The following is an 18,531-nucleotide window of genomic DNA, read 5'->3' as shown; positions in this document are numbered from 1 at the left end:
TTACCCATTGACCAAGTTTATACTGCCTTTACTCTGTGTTTTGACAGTGTAATATTCTCCCATGCAGTTTGCGGACAGTAATGACAAGTTCAAGGGGGCCCCCCTTTCTAAAGTGCCCACCAAAACCCACCCACCAAAACCAACACACCAATACCAACTTTTCAGAACCTCAGATGAAAGTGTGCAGGTGGTATCTTAGAACTTTAACTCCTGCCGTCTACATTAAGACTGGTGGGGCGGCGATTACCTGATCGCTGGGCTGCGAATATTTGCAGCCCAATGATTAGGTCTGAATCAGGCCTGTATTTCCTGATTCAGCATAGATCGCAAAAGCAAAGCCTTTCTCTATTTGGCAAAACTATGGGGGTGATTCACCTGCTGTGCCCATTAGAGAAAGATTTTGCTTTTGCGATCTATGCTGAATAAGGAAATACAGGCCTGATCACTGGGCTGCAAATCTTCGCAGCCCAACGATCAGGTAAGCGCCGCCCCACCAGTTTCTACCCCCAACCCCATGCATGGCATGGGGTTGTGCGCATAACCATTCTCAATCACCAACCAAACAAAGTCCCCGGTAAGCGATGTCTGATGATTTGTAATTTTTTTCATTAGTAACATTTTTACATTAGTAATAGACCAATTCCACCACAAGTGAATCTCTAGTTTTGGGTGGAATCAATTACATAAAACAAAAGACAAAGCTCAACTTGCAGTTTCCCAGAGTATCCAGCGATTTGAGGATCACATGATGACTTGAAGCAAGAGAACCTTCCTCCGGCTCCAGTGGTCCTGATACTACTGGATTGTAAAACCAATTTACCTCTCAACTTCACATTTTTATCGTCAGCTGAATCGTATTTAGTTTTTGGATAAAAGCATGCTCTATTAATAGTACTCATTAGGCCTCATTATTAGTACTTCCCTTTCTTTGAAGACTGAGAAATCTTTTTGTCATGCATCCAACAAAGTTCCTAAACAAAAGTTTAGATTCCGTCAGAGAGGAGTCTGGTTTCAGAGAAAAACAAATGCTACTACACTTTCAACGACAAATACTAGGATTTTGTAGTGAAAATTAGATTGGGTTTTACTAGTACTTATGTAATGCATTGATTGATCTGTATAGTTATTAAAGTGTCTTACGCTGGCTACACACTTTACGATATGTGTACTCAGCCCTCGGGACAGCCAATGCACTATAAATCAGCCGACCCATACTGAATAATATATTGCACAAGCGCGTGAGATATCATTCATGGCTGCATTCCAATACATGCTGTCATTTGCTGGGTAGTCCCGTCAGGCATAGAGTACCCGACGGGATGACCAGTAGCTATTGTCCTACATTGCCAGCCTAGGCACTAATCTAACTAACTCTTCCTCACATTTCTGATTACTGCTGGAACTGTCAAATGAAATCATAGCCATTATAATTAAAACAGTCGAAACAAGTAAACTACATAAGTGGTGAGGAGTGGGTAGTACTTTGTATCCCCCAACTCCTATGTAACAAATACAAGTAACTGTATCATTTCCATTTTGAACAAATACCTGTAAAGGAACATCATTTTTTATTTTATTTATTTTTAAAGATTTTTTAACACCTTATTAGTAATAACCAGTCAAAGTGTATGACTCCCGGCAACTGGTGCAATCCATACACAGCAAATAAATGGAACATTATATTTAACCCTAAATAACCGACATCTGTCTCTTACCATGTGTCTGCTCGATGCATCACCTGATCAGCATACCTGATCAGCAATCACCCAAATTAAAGGGACATTTAATCTTAGACGATTTACAGGCTGATAGCTTGTAGAAATAGTATACTTTTGTCATTGTGTCCCTTTAAAAGTTTAAGCAATTCTTTTCTTTCTTTTAATGTTGACTGAAATAAAATCACTGCAATACATATAGTCACTTCGTACCTCCACGGGAACTACAGAGATTAAATTATGAAGCAAATCTAAGCTTTGAGGCCAATTTTATTTCATCTGTATTCCCTATTTTCATCTCTTCATCTTTCTATCACAATCTGCATCATTATTAGCAACACCAGATTAGTAGCAAAGAATGAAAAGTAAGACATCTGTGCTTTAGCATTAATAAATTCAAAATGTTTTGACTTTCATCTTGCAGACATTAGCACTGAGCCGGTCCGCATAACGACTCCTGCTCACAGCATCATTGTCTTCCAATCGCATAAAAATATTCATAGTTAAAGGTAAAAAAAAGTAATCACTGATATCCCGCATGAACAGTAAGAAAAGTCGAAAAGATTGTTCTTAAATCCAGTACTTTTGCCTATTGTTCTTTTGTACCTTTATTTCTAATTACTGGTACAATTTTAAGGCACTGAGGCAAGCCTCCAGCAGTGTGCTGAAGGTGTGTTTCTGCTGTTATGCCCTCTGGCTTTGCTGCCAGCCTATTCCCTTAGATCAGAGCCAGAAGCTAGACTGCTTTCGAATACCGATCACCTAACCTAGACCTAATCCTTTGAGTTCTCTCTGGCATCTATTCCTTCTGCCAGTTTCCTCTTCTGTTCGTATCTTTTCTTCTGAAGTTGACAACAAAGCTATCCTCGGGGCCCTCCTTGATGTAAGGCCACTCTTGATGTTTTTCCAGTGTATGTTTTTTTGTACCCTAAACTTGTGCTACTTTTATATTCAGCAAGAACAATATTTGTTCACTAGAACATAAAGAGAAATTCTGCCTGTTGCATTGATTTATAGATTTTTTTTAATTTGTACGGCTGGATTTCAAAAGTAATCTTTTGTCACTTTGCCGGGCTTGTTCCGCCTAGAATTCCTTCCACAGCCGGAACTGCATATTTTTACCTATTAGTTCAACTTCTTTATTTACCCTAAATTGGCCTACCATGCCATTATTAATTTTAGAAGACAGTTATACAAGATGTGCATGAATATGAAATTGCTATGAAGCTGGAAACTTTTGAACAGCTCCTGTCCTTTGTGATAGTGAGTTTTAAAAGGGAAATCTCCAAAGAGCTAATTAGCAGACGAATGGTTCTCTAGCTTGAACAAAGCTGGAGAGATAGCAGATAACTAAAAGGACCTGGCCATGGTTGTTTTAAATCAAAGCATTGATAGTGCACTGGAATGTAACCTTAGGCTGCTACCTGACAGGGACAATATTAGAGAGGAACATGGCAATGAGGAATTTAGTGACAGCCACATCCTATTATTCTCCAAAGAGTAAGCAATCTCCGGCACAACAAGCTAATTATCTGATTAGAGTTGCCGGTACGGACAGGCATACTTGGCCTGTTTACATAGCACTGCTATTTTATATGTTTATTGGATTATAAAACTCTGGCTACACATATAATTCATACTGTCTGTTATAAGGAAAATGGGGGTGAGATAGGCTAGGTATTGTATCCCCCACAGCTCTGCTATATGGAGAGTGCGGTGATGATAGGATAGGTATTGTATTCCCCCACAGCTCTGCTATATAGAGAGTGGGGTGATAATAGGATAGGTTTTGTATCCACCCACAGCTCTACTATATAGAGAGTGGGGTGATAATAGGATAGGTATTGTATCCACCCACAGCTCTGCTTTATGGAGAGTGGGGTGATGATAGAAAATATATTGTATCCCCCCACCGCTCTGTTATATGGAGAGTGTAGTGATGATAGGATAGATATTGTATCCCCCCACGCTCTGCTATATGGAGAGTGAGGTGATAATAGGATAGGTATTGTATCCCCCACAGCTCTGCTATATAGTGAGTGGGGTGATAATAGGATAGGAATTGTATCCACTCACAGCTCTGCTTTATGGAGAGTGGTTTGATAATAGGAAATATATTATATCCCCCCACTGCTCTGCTATATGGAGAGTGGGGTGATGATAGGATAGGTATTGTATCCCCCCCCCTCACTGCTCTTCTACATGGAGAGTGGGGTGATGTTAGTATAAGTATTGTATATTTTATTCTTTCAACTATTCTTAATATTTTATTTTCAGAAATGTGTTTTTAAAATCCTTGCGATTTGCATTATACTGAAATTAAAATGTCTTCGAATATTTTTACACTATAACTTTTTCATGGTCCTTTTATATAAAACCAAATTCACAGTAGTAGGTCAATCAAATATAGGGCTCAATACTATAAAGTATAAATGAGCACTGAGGTCATGGGTTCGATTCCCACCATGGCTCTAACTGTGCGGAGTTTGTATACTCTCCCCATACTTGCATGGGTTTCCTCCGGGTACTCCGGTTTCCTCCCACAATCCAAAAATATACTGGTAGATTAATTGGCCCACAACAAAATTAACCCTAGCATGTCTGTGTGCGTGTACATGTGGTAGGGAATATAGAGTATAAGCTCCACTGAGACAGGGACTGAGGTGAATGTTCAACTATACTCTGTAAAGCGCTGCAGAATCTGTGTGCGCTACATAAGAAACTGTTAATAAATTAATAAATAAATAATGTGGTGTTTCTACATCACTGTAATGCTAACTCTACCCCTTTGTAGATTAATTGTATCAATATTCTCACTTTTTAATTAAAAACCCTTTATTGTCACATACCAGGGCCGGCGCTACCCGCTCAGCAGAGCCTGCAAAGCAGGTAGGCGCCAGGCTGGAGAGGCACTGTCCCTGCTCTGCGACTCTGCTGCTGTACATAACTGTTGCTGCCACTTCGCCTGTCAGACAGAGGCTCCGGCCAGCAGCTATGTGTACAATATGGCGGCACCGCTGTAGTTATAGTGCTGTACAGCCAGCAGCCAGGCTGTAGTCAGTGAACACAGCGCGCCCCGGCCTCCAAACCACTGGAGATTACAACAAGCTCCGCCCACCCTGCAGAGCCTCATATTGCTTCTGCGGTCAGCCCCTTTGATGCCGCACTTTTCTGCGGCTGACATGAAACCCCCACAGCTGCAGTGAGTCATCGGCACATGAGGAAATGCTGTCCTGTCTCCCAGCTGTACAAGGCAGCATTGTGGTTGCTGTGGGCCCCAGTAACAAAGTGCCCCTAATGGGAGGTAAGTGTTATGAGTGCAGAAATGCAATTCAGGTCACTGGTCAGCAGGAAGGGGCACAGAAGACACTGCCCGCCTCCCCCCTGTTCTATCACTCTGTCACATCCTCCTCTGTGTCCTGTCACCCCCCCCCCCATTCTGTCTCTCTGACACATCCTCATCGGTGGCCTGTCACCCCCACCACCTGTACTCTGTCACCCCCCCTGAGTTCTGTCACTCTGTCACATCCTTCTCTGTGTTCTGTCACCCCCACTACATGTGCTCTGTCATCCCCCCTATTCTGTCACCCCTCTTGTGTTCTGTCACTGTCTCTGTGTTGTGTCACCTTGACACCCACCCATGTTGTGTCACTGTGAGACACCCCATGTGTTTATTATCATTGTGTGACACCCACCTCTGTGTTCTGTCCCAGCCATTGTGTAATCCCTCTGTGTTCTGTTACTGTGCCACACGCCTCTCTGTTTCTGTCCCAGCCACTGTGTTACCCTGTGTGCCATCTCTGCTCTGTTTTCTGTCCCAAATATTGTTCCCCCCATGTGTTCAATGTGACAAATGAACAACCCCCCCCCCCCCCCATGTGTTGTGTGTGACAAATGTAAAATGTAAAGGGAATTACTGTGTGGCATATTGTGTTAGATTAGGCATTAGGAATAAAGGGCTCTACCGGTGGCATAACGTGAATAAGAGTGGCTACACTGCTGTGTAGCATAATTTGAGTAGGGGTACTATTGTGTGGCCACACCCCTTCCTTGTGAGACCACATCCCATTGGAACATGCTGTTCCTTTTTAAAATATGGGAGGTAGGGCGCAAATTTATATTTTGCAGGGGGGCGCCGAACACCCTAGCACCGGCCCTGTCACATACTGTACACCTGTAGACACTTTTGAAACTACAATCCCAATATCAAAAGTTATGGTGCAACTAGAAAGTTTACAGAAGATTTACAAATGATTTTACTCAAAAACTTCAATGCGTTAAAGCTTAGGGGTTTGGAGTTGAGTTGCCAGTAAAGCTACAGTAAAAAGCCAATCACTTCCCACCCTGTTAATACCATGCTCTACTGCAAGTTCTACAGATTTGAAATGCGCAGAGATTTAGGTGTCTATGTACTAAGCCTAGGATGGAAATACAGTAGGTAGAGATAAAATTCCTTCTTAGAAGGACAAAACCATAGCCCTTATTCTGATTGAGTCGGATGGCTCCGAATGCGTACGGAGGGCCGATGGTTGGTGTTTGCGCATGTGCAGAGGCGTATCTGCACATGTGCGAATACGGTGTGAATTCTGTAAAGAAAACGATCGGTTAGAACAATCCGAACAGGAGGTGGAGAGGGGCGTGAAGGGCTGTGTGGGCTCATTACCATATGCGTACGCCCCACGTTTCATGGGCATTCCCATGAAAACACAGGGCGTACGTATGGTAATGCGGCCGTGACGCACGTGTGGGGGGCGGACATATGACATAGCCGGATGCCAGCTGCCCGTCCATATCCCTGCTTTTGCACAGAGAAATGGCCGAGTGGTATGGAGCACTCGGTGCTGCCTGACCACTCGGTCCAGCATTCGATGATCAGCGACCATTGAATGATGGGGGAGGTTCCCACAGATGGAGGAGGTGCTCACATGAAAAATCCACTCGTGGTCCGTTCGGACGGCATCTTACCACATTCGGACAGCGTGAGCGATCCGTACAGAAGGCGGGGCTAAGAACACTCGGTTCCTGTCCAATAATACGCATCCGACCGAATCAACTAGAATAAGGGCCCATGTGCACTGCAGGGGGGCAGATTTAAAATGTGCAGAGAATTAGATTTGGGTGAGTTATTTTGTTTCTGTGCTGGGAAAATACTGACTGCTTTATTTTTACACTGCAATATAGATCTCACTTTAAAGAAAAAAAACATCCTAATCTAAATCTCTCTGCACAAGTAACATCTGCCCCACCTGCAGTGCACATGGCTTTGTCCTTGTAAGAAGGAATTTGTCAGAAGGAGTGAACCAAAATAACCCCCAAAGTACCAACAACCCAGCTTCTTTTTCAAATGCATCCTATGACATCCCAGTTAGGAGGTGATTGACGGATGCTTTATTTCAGTCCACTTTTGGTCTGATTCAGACCACAGCCTAGCAAACAGGTCAGTGCCGCACCCCAACATCTGTAAAAATGTACACCCATGTCCTGGTGATTGGAATTGCTCTGAATTGCCTAGCTGAGCATCTCAAAGGTAAAAGATGCATCCCTACTATACTACATATACAGTAGGTCCTGATTCTGAGTTCAGAGTAAAGCAAAAAAGTAACTGCTGTTTTCAAAACCATATTGAAGTGCTGGTGGGAGGAATCTAACATTTGCAAGGAATCTAACATTTGCATAGAGATTTAGATTTGAAAAAGGGTGTCAGATCTACATTGCAGTGCATAAATAATGTATTGTTGCATGCAAAAACAGCCATTATTTACCCTGCAACATTTTTGGCTTTCATGTTCCACTATTGGTCAACAGACAGAAGGTGGACACATGAAACTCTTCGACATGCATTAGGTCAACATGGTAAAAAAGTTTTTGATGTCCTATGTTGAGAGAGTCCGACATGGCCACTATATCAGTGTAACTAGTCACATTCGTAGTCGGTTTAAAAAAGGTCATGAAAAACCAATATTGACTGTATTGTAGCCTTAGTACATCCAGCTCCTAAAGTGAAAAGTGGAGGAGCCAATACACCGCATTTAGCATTTTCTATACAATGGGGATGATGCACAGGTGGAGCACTGGAGCAATTTTTTGCTATTGCAAGTTGCACCACTCATACATCCTTACTGCGCCTGTACACACACTTGTGGTTTCAGAGGAATGCACAGAGAAGTGTATAGAAAATGGAATGGGTGTGGTCCTGGGTGGTGACAGGTAGGTGTATAAGTGCATGCACAGAGATGGTCTGTCTTATTGGTGTACTATGGGAGTGTCAGTGAAAGTGGTTGCGTCCACAGATGCTCAATTGAATCAGCGGCCATAATCGGAGGGCGAAACTGCACCTGCCATAGGGCTTGTGTGCAGATGTGTCCATCTACGTCTTTGCCACGCATGCATGGCATTGGGATGGCACTGGCACCGATATGTCCATTCACTTAGAATGGAAAACTCCCAAGTGCAATCTAAAGCAACATACATCACAGCAATGTTGATATGCAGCACTTGATGTTATTGTGGCCGTGACACTGCGTGTCCGTGCTGCCAGAAGTTCGGAGGTTTTCAACGGAAGTAATCCGCGGCCGTCGGGCGCTGTTCAGGGCAGTTGTTTGGAATGAAGTGCCGGTGTCCTCTGCATGTGAAAAAGTGCGCAGGACGCACGAAACGCGTTGGCCCTGACAACCCCACATGCAGAGGACACCGGCACTTCATTCCAAACAACTGCCCTGAACAGCGCCCAGCGGCCACGCTTACTTCCAGTGAAAAACTCTGAACTTCCGGCAGCACGGACACGCAGTGTCATGGCCACAATAACATCAAGTGGCAGCTTTGACACTGCAGCCCGAAAACAACACGACTGCACCGGAGTGACAACCTCCCGGAATAGGGTTAGTACAGGGATAGGTACCGGCCTCTTTCCAAACATACTTATTCCCCAAAAGGGTGTAAACATCACTAACACTACAATTTTTTTACAGGTACCACTCTATACAAGTACATTCATTCCATACATGTCTTAATTTTGTACCATCATTTATTCATTTATCTAGCGCTTTTTATCAAATTCCCTATATTGTATACAATATCGCATTGCATCGCATAGGTTTTGCAATGCAATGAGATGAGATGAGATGAGCTTTAGTACAATAAATATGTGCAGCACATACTTTTTGAGATGTGCGATGAGATGTGTGACGGGAGCGCGCATCTCTTCGCACCCAGTAATTGTACCGTGTATGGACACCTTATGTGTGCATTCTGGCAGGAGAGGAATTATATGGCCCAGAATGTGTGCTGTTATCATGCAGTATAGGGACCTCCTGTATCACAGAAGCCTTGCTGAGGCCCTGAGGCTTATCATATGCAAAATATATGTAACTAAGATCTCTGAATTAGCTTCTATTATGTTGGTTTTTCAAATCTTATTACTAATGCCCTTTGGTGTGCTGGGGGTTAACACCCCCCTTTCACCACCTGAGGGATAATTTGATTAAGCAGCTGTCACATTGTTTTTAGGAGAGGAACCTTGCTATCCCTCTATGGCAGCTTCCGTTCTCCTCTGTGACCGGCTCTACATGCATGACCTTATCGAGTGAAGTGTCATAGTTCCTTTCCTGCAGGCTAGTGTGTGGTGATAAGGGATCTTCATTTTCAGTGCTGTAACACACTTGATGTAAGTAACTAGGCCCCATAACATCTTACAAACTAAATAAATAAAACGAATTGCCTAGATACTCAGCATATCCTTGAAACAATGGATAGCATTTACTTTACAGATAAATGTACTACACATATTACATTCTGACCAGGAGTCTTATGACAGTAATCCATTGTAAATAAGAAAAATCTTTGTCACACCCAATGTCTAACTGAAAGCTGAGTGCTACAATATATGATATTAAAATCAAAACATATCCAGTCTTTAAATAAACAGTTATAATAATTAATAATCATTGTCTATCAGCCGACTCCTAGACACTCATCTAGTGAAATACCATTTGATTATATAAATTGCTACTTATTATACCACTTACCCCCACTTCTAATTGAGAAGAAGCTAAGCATGCACAATATGAAGAGAAGTAACAAAAAAGGCGCTCTCACCTACAAACCTTGAAAATCAAACATTGGTCCATATCATTCCTTAGGTAAAGCTTCCATCTTTCTCAATTTCCCAGGCTGCAGTGCTCACTTGTTGTGATTGGTCATAGGCATCACATGCACACCAAGACTGCAAAGTTTGGAGATAGTCTGGGCACGGGTAGAGTCTTGGGACGTTCGTAAGATAAGACTACATGGTACATTGGAAAGGGATTATTAATGGAGCGTGGTTTGGAAAAACTAGTATGTAAAAAAGAACTATGTAAATATATAACAGGCTGTCAGGTGACAGCATGCTGATATGTTAATTTGGAAATGTGATGTCCATTAATGTATGTTTTATACATCACTGTCACACAGTCAATAAGCGTATGTTTCTTGCATGCCTGGCCACCGTGAGATTCATTATTATAAAGAGACTGTTGGGGAAAAAAACTATATTTCGTTAATAGTGGTTTCCAATTGGTTGAAATATTGTTTATTTATCCCTTCTGTTACAATAAAGCATTCCTTGTCGTTTATCTGCTGTCAGCAACAGCTGCTGCTTGTCAAATATTTTCCGATTTTTAAATATTCTGTTCCTTATTTGTTAAAGCTACTGGGTTGGTATAATAGTTTTACATTCCTCGAGCTGTTATGCTTCTCTATTTTTACTGTCACCCGTGTCAATCACTCATTATGCTCTGACAGCATCAGTTACACACTGGCCAGCTGTTATCAATGTTAAATTCACAGTAGAAATGTTGAGTTATTTTTGAACCTATTTCTTAAAATGTCAAAAAAATCTCTGACATTTACAATATACTTAGTGGCAAACACTGTACAGAGATGTAAATAGCATTGGAATCCTCAGTTGAGGGACAAATCATAAGCTACTATATAACACAGCAAAATAAAATTTGATGACCAATAAAAATTGCATGCACCATATAATTTGAGTTGCCGGTCCCTGGGATCATGGCTGAGTACATAACGTTTACTATTATGGACTATTTGTTTTGAAACAGATTGTGACCTACAGGTATAATATCTTGTACACATGTGCAAGCTAATACATTATCATTTTAATTTCACAGATCTTGTTTCATATGTTTTATACAGATGCATCCACATTTAACTTTCAACCAGTGGGCTGATTGGGGGACAGTTCTTTTTTGTGGGGTGTAAAAGAATTACATTTCCGTGCTGCTTATGTGAATCAAAACAGATATATATTAGATTTGTGCATATTTTTACACTTCTAGCATCTAACGGAGGTGGAATGAGGTTGGAGTCATTTGTATACATACATGTGTGTAGTATTCCCCTTACAGTGTGTACACACGGTTCGATGTTCTGTGCGATCCGATGTACGATTCGATGTTTTGTCCGATTTTTACTTTTCCCCCTTTTTTTTTTTTTTTTCTCTACTCCTTAAGATATGCCTTAAGATATGCTTAAGATTTTGACTTTTTACCATACAATTTGCTATGCGATTTCCTATTTGATTTACTATGCGATTTCCTATGTGCCTTAAGATTTGCTTAAGATTTTGACTAAGCGATTTTGACTTATCTGTATATTTGAAAAAAGGGAGGGAGAGGGGGTGTGTCTATTCCTTGCTAAATAAAAGCATTAATCAATGCAGGGATTTTGCATTTGAACTCTGCTGGTCTGCATGTCAGCCCATTTTGCTCGATTTATTTTTTGTGACAAATTTTAGCGGTAGTCCAGGGACTGGTGGGTTAACGCTGGCTCCTACCGGGGTCCCGGGGACGGGCAGCGGGGGTCCGGGGACTGGTGGGTTAACTCCGGCTCCTACTAGCGCTGCCGGGCGGTGGGCGGGAAGCAGGTTTTGAAAAGACTTGCCGGACACTGATTGGCTGAATTCAGCCAATCAGCGTCCGGCAAGTCTTTTCAAAGTCATCAGCGCTTCCTGCCGCCAGGCAGATAGCGCTGGGAGATGGAGTGAGACCCCCGCTGGCTGCATACAGGTATGTTGGCAGCGGGGGTCCAGGGACTGGTGTAGCGGCAGCTTTCACATACACAGCCGCTCGCTATTTGCCTGGCGGCGGGAAGCGCTGATGTTTTTGAAAAGACTTGCCGGACGCTGATTGGCTGAATTCAGCCAATCAGCGTCCGGCAAGTCTTTTCAAAACCTGCTTCCCACCCACCGCCTAGCAGCGCTAGTAGGAGCCGGAGTTAACCTTCTGCAGTCCCCGGACCCCCTGCCTGTCCCCAAGGCAGTAATTTGGTGGGTTTTTAATTTTATTTTGGGGGGCCACCAAGTGACTGCCGACCCGGGTGCCGAAACACCTAGTTTCGGCCCTGCTACTATGCATATGCATTCAATGAAAGCAGGGATTTAGGGTATTAAACATAGATTGACTCATGATGGACTTTCATGTGGTGGACCAGTAATGGTTGCATGTAAAATGTCAACATGGGTGAAAGGTGGACATGAGTTTTCAATGTTGTTAACGTGTCTATGTTTGTAATCTCGTCTTCTTGCATGGCTCACTGCACTCGCCATGCTGCAGGCTATGTACTGCACTGAGCTTGGCACACTATGCGCCTTATTCTGGTCGGTGCGGACGGAGGCGAATATGCGGGCAGGACCGTGCGTCCTAAACCCCACCTTTTGTATGGATCGCTCACTCCGTCCGAATGCGGTAAGCCGCTGACCGTACGGAGCACGAGTGGATTTCTCACAGATACACCTCCTCCATCTCTTGGAACCTCCCCCATCATTTGATGGTCGCAGACCATCGAATGCAGGACCGAGTGGTCCGCCAGCTCCCGCAACCTCAGACCACACGGCCATTTCTCCGTGCAAAAGCAGGGATCTGGGCCGGCAGCTGACATCCGGCAATGTCATATGTCCGCCCCCTACACATGCCTCACGGGCGCATTACCATACGTACGCCCAGCGTTTTCATGGGAACGCCCATGAAACGCGGGGTATAAACATATGGTAATGAGCCCAAACAGCCCAAACATAAACTTGCTAATGGGTTCCTTATTTGTATCTATGGACATTGCATCTTTGTGTGGGACTGGATGGAAATCATGGAGACCCGGATGGTTACCCAGTGGACTGCGTTTGGTCAACCATTGACAACTAACTTTGCAGCATGTATTTAGAATAAACTTTGATGGTCAGGGTGGACTCTAGAACATTACTGGACAATGTAGGAGCAAACCATGGCAGGAATGTTCATTGATGAGCTGGATTGCTGATGGGATACCAGGACATTGCATCTTCGTGCTGGACTGGATGGAGATCACGGAGACCCGGATGCTTACCCAGTGGACTGCGTTTGGACAACCAACAACAGATCAAGCCATCAGACACGGTTTTTACTCTTATTTCATTGTTTGTTGTTTAACAGTTTAACATCAATGTTTTGTGAAAAGTTTATGTTTATGTGGATTTTTTTTTTAAAATGTGATTTCATATAATATTTCAAAACCAAAACAATTGTATTCAAACTATAACCTCAAAATGTTTGATAAATAAAAAATGTTTTTCCCAAAAAAATGTGTGCTTCATGGAAAAGGGACATAATGGGTTCACTGATGCAAGGAAGTTATAGAAAAGGGATAGGAATTTACTCGTGTTTAAATGGTTCTGCAGTTTGGGAGATCTGGGACCAGTACAATAATAGAACTTAAGGTGCCCACACACGCACTGTTGCCGGCGGTGCAATGCTGTACGATGGGGTGCACGCTCCCGCTGCACCTCATCGTAAAGTACAAAAAGTATGTGCTGCACATACTTTTTGTACTAGCTTTTTCGAGCATCGCATGCACATCGTATGCACAAGGAAAACGATGCGATGCTATGTGTGCTAGTTACGACCACAACGCACGCCGGGATCGGTGCGTGTGTGGGCTCCTTAAGTTGAGAGTCTATGCAGGGTTGAAAATTACATTAAGGGTGAGATTTAATAGGATGAGAGATTCAGAAAGTGAGAGATGTAGTGAGAAAACTCCAGTTTTTTGAAAGCGGGAACTATTTACACTGATAAACCAGTTTGAATTTGAGATTGCCGCTTTAAAAAAAAAAAAAAGAGATTTCTCACCAAATCTCTCTTTCTGAATCTCTCATCCTATAAAATCTCACCCTACGTTACAAAAGTTGCATTAAGCAGACCTCCAAATGATCAGTAATGATGTCACACCATGAAATGAATGTATTTGTAAAGTGTCTTCTATTACCTCTCAAATGCTATGGAATCACTTCTACATAACTTAGAAATGTCCGTTTCAAAATGCACTTATTACCATGATTTCTGCTGTATGAAAAGGTTAACAAGTACATTCTGAAAGGTCCAGAGTGATTTCACCATTTCCAAAATTTTTAAATTTTGGAAGTTTGAAATCAAATTGTACTGCAGTCCCTTTCAAATTGCATGACAGCCACCATATAACATATGGTGTGTACACACGGGAGCAATATTAGGTGAAATCGCTGGGAATATGGTCGCTGAGCGACCATATTGCCAGTGATAAATCGCCAGCTGCGCGCTCCCGTGTGCACTCCCTGCTGGTTGCTGGTCGCTGGAGCATGCTCCTGCGACCAGCGGCTTTCCCCGGCAATCACTGTGCCGGGAGGTCAGCGCAGCCCAGTGCCGCTGCTCCCTCCCTCCTCCCTTCACGGAGGTCAGCGCCGGGGAGATCAGCATTGATCTCCCCAGCCCTGTGCCGCTGCTCCCTCCTTCCTCCCTTCAAAGTGACAGCAGCAGCGTCTGCTGCTGCTGCACTCCCCCTCCGTCCCGTAGCAGTGTCTCCTTTTCATCGCTGATGAAAAGGAAACACTGAGCAATATGATTGCTGCCAATATATTGCTAGCAATATATCGCTAGCAATCATATTGCACCGTGTGTACACAGCAATACTGTACCTGTGAAAGCATTGTTACAAACATAACATTAATCTTTGAGAAAACAATAACTAAACATTAATGAAAACACAACACAAGTATGTTAAATTTAAATTTTTACTTTAGATACAAAAAATAAATATCAAATATGACATTAATATGTGGCATACTGGACTGGATTCACAAGTCATATAGGAGCCACAAATGTGTCCGAAGCAAGGATTAAAACCATATACAATGTCAAGCAGAACAATGCATATGTGAACCTTGTCAACAAGAGTGTAAGGAGACAAAAAGACAATGCATCAGTGATAACGGTACAATAATAAATCTCCAACATGCAACCAGCATTCTGTCAAGAAGTACAAGAATGCATTGAAATCGATGCAACAGGTGGCCAGGTGGAATATGGTCTACAACCCGAACGTGTGGGACCGTAGACCACCTCAAATTCACAATAGAACAGCTAACAAAGACAACCACATGAACAATTTTTTAAACATAAAATAAACGAACTTTTTAGACCGACGTAAAATTTAGAGCTACATATTTTGCAACCTATATTCATCCTGTGGAGTCATTTCGGACTCCAGGAGCTTTGAAAATGCCCCACCGGATGAACTAGCTTGCATGGGGGGATTGGACATGTGGGCACCCGGCGCATAAGTATGGGAAGGCTGATGACTTCCCGGCGCATACAAGTAGGGTCGGGGATGGTGAAATGTGGGTTGAGGCATAACTGCTGGATGAGGGGTGGTTGACGGAAGCACTGCACATGTTTCGGTCAATTTCTTGCCCGTCGCATAGTGCAGTGCATCCGCCACCAATTTTTTAAAAAGCCGCTTTTGATCCTCATCCAAGCTTTTAACCTCGGTGCCAATGTATTGCCCGTACACCGCATCCGGATTCGACTGGGAACTAAGAAATGCATCAGCCCGCATAAAAAATTGTTCATGGCTGGGCTGCACCGGGGCGGACTTCTTGGGGGCCTTCCTCCTTCTAAGAAGAGGAGTAGGGCATGGCTCCTCCACGTCCGCTGTATCCTGTTGGGGATCCCGGTGCACGGAAGATGTCAAATCCTCGCCCAGCTCCGGACACAATGCCTGTGAAAAAAAGAAAACAATGAAATATATTGCAAGCTAGAATTTTTTTTTTTGTCAAAATTAAATATACTCACTAGATCAGGACTCCTTGTCTCTTCAACCTCCACACTGGCAGGTGAAGGCTGAAGAGGAGACACTGCTCTAGCACTGCTCACGGATGTTGTCTTCGCCGGCTGTTCTACAGTGAATTTAAGGAGGTCATAATACCACAACGACGGGTTGTAGACCTCATCCGCCCCGGCACCTGATTGCATCGATTCCAAATGCTTCTTGTACTCCTTGAGGAACACTGTTCGCATGTTGGAGATTTTCTTCTTGACCAATTTCACTGATGCATCGCTGTTTGTCTCCTTACAGTAGTTGACAAGGTCCTCATAAGCAATGCTCCGCTTGACATTGTTTGAATAGTCCTTGCTTCGGACACGCCACAGACATTCGTGGCTCCTATACAAGTTAATAAATCCAGTCCAGTATGCGCTGTGGTCATCAGCACCACTATCTGTAAGTAAAAATGAAGACATATTTGTTAATTGAAATGAAGAATTACATCTTTAAAATACATATAAAATACTACACAGTAATTCCTTTTTATAACATGTATAAATTAAAGAAGAACATTTGCCTGTACAGTTGTTGCTGAATTAAAACATCCTACGGTACTTATGTAATATCTGGACTCCCGTTTTTCTTAGGATACCGCGTCCCCTCGCGGGGCTCGCTGCGCTCACCACGCTTCGGCCACGGTGGCTTGCAGCGCTCACCACACTATATAAAATCAACACCATGCGTGTTTGGATAGTAGGGCTCTGAAAAAATGGGGTGCATTTAACATGGGAGTCCAGATAATACATAAGTACCCATCCTACAGATCAAGAGCTATTATTTAAGCAAAATTAGTTCTGGAAGTGTAGACGGGGCAGAAGTGGTCGCCAATGTGAGTGGAGCTATCAAAGGTGCAGGGTTTCAATTGCTGCATACATTTTTAAGTCAATCACAAAGGCACCAGCAGTGCCAGATGTAATCAAAACGCCACCAGTAATGGCCAAAACACAATGGGCGGCATTCAATGAGGCTGATTCGCCAGGTTTTTATGGCGATTTTGTGCTGTAAGGCGAAGTTCTGACAAAAACGTTGAATCACCCTATTCAATGACCAGATGGCAAATACATTTCAAGGTTTTTTTCGCCATGATTCAGAGAGTAGCAATCGCTATCTTTTTATGGTGAAGTGGAATATGAACTTTTTAAATAAAGTGTTTGGTGTTTTACAATTGGTTCAAAGAACAAATTTGTTTGGATGATAGCGCAACCCCCTTAAAAAGATGTGATGGACACAATAAACATTTAGAGATTTATTGTGTCAAAAATGTGACAGAATAGTAAGCTAAAAAAGCACATAGAACAATAATTACAAATGGTCCAAGGGCAGCTTTCAGTTTTCTTAAAGGTTACACCAGGCAAATAAATGAAGACTCTCTCTCACCATGAAATGAGGTTGCGGTGGGCTATACTCCCATGTGAAGTCCTGCGGCCACACCGCAGATGGCTTACTGTAGAAAAGTCCATAGGTAATGTGCTGGTGCGTCAATAAAAAGTGTCTGGTCGTTTTTAAAGTGCAAGGTGGCAGTGCAATGTGATGGGCAGTCTGTATCCAGAAAAGCTGCTTTTTCACATTGAATACCGCCCAATGTTCTTCTGCAGTACCACATAAACATCGGCCCCAGCAAGTGGGGCAAGTTTGAAAATAGACATGTTTAAGAGCTGCTGAATGTTACAAAATGCAGAAATAAATAAATGCATCAACATGCAACACCCAGCAACATTTGCAGGCTGTGTCATTGCGAGGGGGAGACAGGTGGTCAGACAGGCTGGGGTTTGTTGGTCTTGCAAGGCTGCGAATTGGCGGCCTTGCAAATCCAACAGAATAACCCCCATTGTGCACAAATGCATCGAAAAACATGTGTACATTAAAGGCAAAAGACAGGAAGCATAATACAATTTTCAAAACACATTCATTTTTAAAAATTAAAATGTTAGACTTCATCAAAAATTACCAATGGCTGCTACACGTGAGGATGTTGATGCCATTATTTTTCGAATCTGATCGACAAATAGCTCTGGAAAACATAAAAATATTACGATAAATACACATCCTTTCAAACGATTGCATTTCTGTATAACAAAAAGGTATAGCGTAACAAGGCAACGTTTCAAAATGCATGCCCTGCTACCTTTGTACATGTGTGGCAGGGAAAACACACAGCCATGTGGCTAAGGTTACATACAGATGGGGCAGGTCTCATCTTGGCAGGGGATGGGAATGGCGACGCCAGCCGCCATCCCCCGCCAGCCCCATATCTATAACGAGAAGGGGACGCGCGCGCGTCCCCTAAAGTACGTTGCTTCCAGGCGCTTCCCCAGGTCAGCCGGGGTCCCCGCCACCTGCCCGCACCCCCCCTAACCCTGTCGGTCTCCCTGAGGCGGAGACGGACAGGGTTCCCGTTGGCCCGCCCACGGAGATTGAGACGCGCGTTCGCGTAAGACGCACGCGCGTCTCAGTCAGATGGCAGGCCAGGCTGCTGGCAAGGATCGTATTTTAAAATGCGATCCTATCACCGGGATGTATCATCCATGGGACTGCAGGGACCTGCAAATCCCTAACCCAGAAGCAGGGGGGGGGGGGGTCAACGCATGCGCAGTTATGTGCTGTCCCCCGCCAACCCCTCTCACCGTACTGCCCTGCACGGGTAATACGATAT

The 18,531-nt window shown here is 43.4% G+C and overlaps 1 protein-coding gene across 1 annotated transcript; it reads right to left on the bottom strand.

The window, feature by feature from the left end:
* Positions 1-14,870: 14,870 nt before the first annotated feature.
* Positions 14,871-17,882, bottom strand: LOC146026325 (uncharacterized). The gene is made up of 3 exons (XM_083156910.1): positions 17,827-17,882; positions 15,848-16,272; positions 14,871-15,773 (listed from the first exon to the last, which is right to left on the bottom strand). Exons 1-3 carry the CDS (start codon positions 17,858-17,860, stop codon positions 15,213-15,215), a joined length of 1,020 nt encoding a protein of 339 aa, XP_083013036.1. The 5' UTR covers positions 17,861-17,882; the 3' UTR covers positions 14,871-15,212.
* Between the last annotated feature and the right edge of the window lie 649 nt (positions 17,883-18,531).

This window comes from Crinia signifera, chromosome 1 (genome assembly GCF_055691185.1).
Source record: "Crinia signifera chromosome 1, ASM5569118v1, whole genome shotgun sequence".
NCBI lineage: Eukaryota > Metazoa > Chordata > Amphibia > Anura > Myobatrachidae > Crinia > Crinia signifera.
The sequence above is the reverse complement of the archived record's forward strand: the minus strand, read 5'-3'. Positions and strand labels throughout refer to the sequence as shown.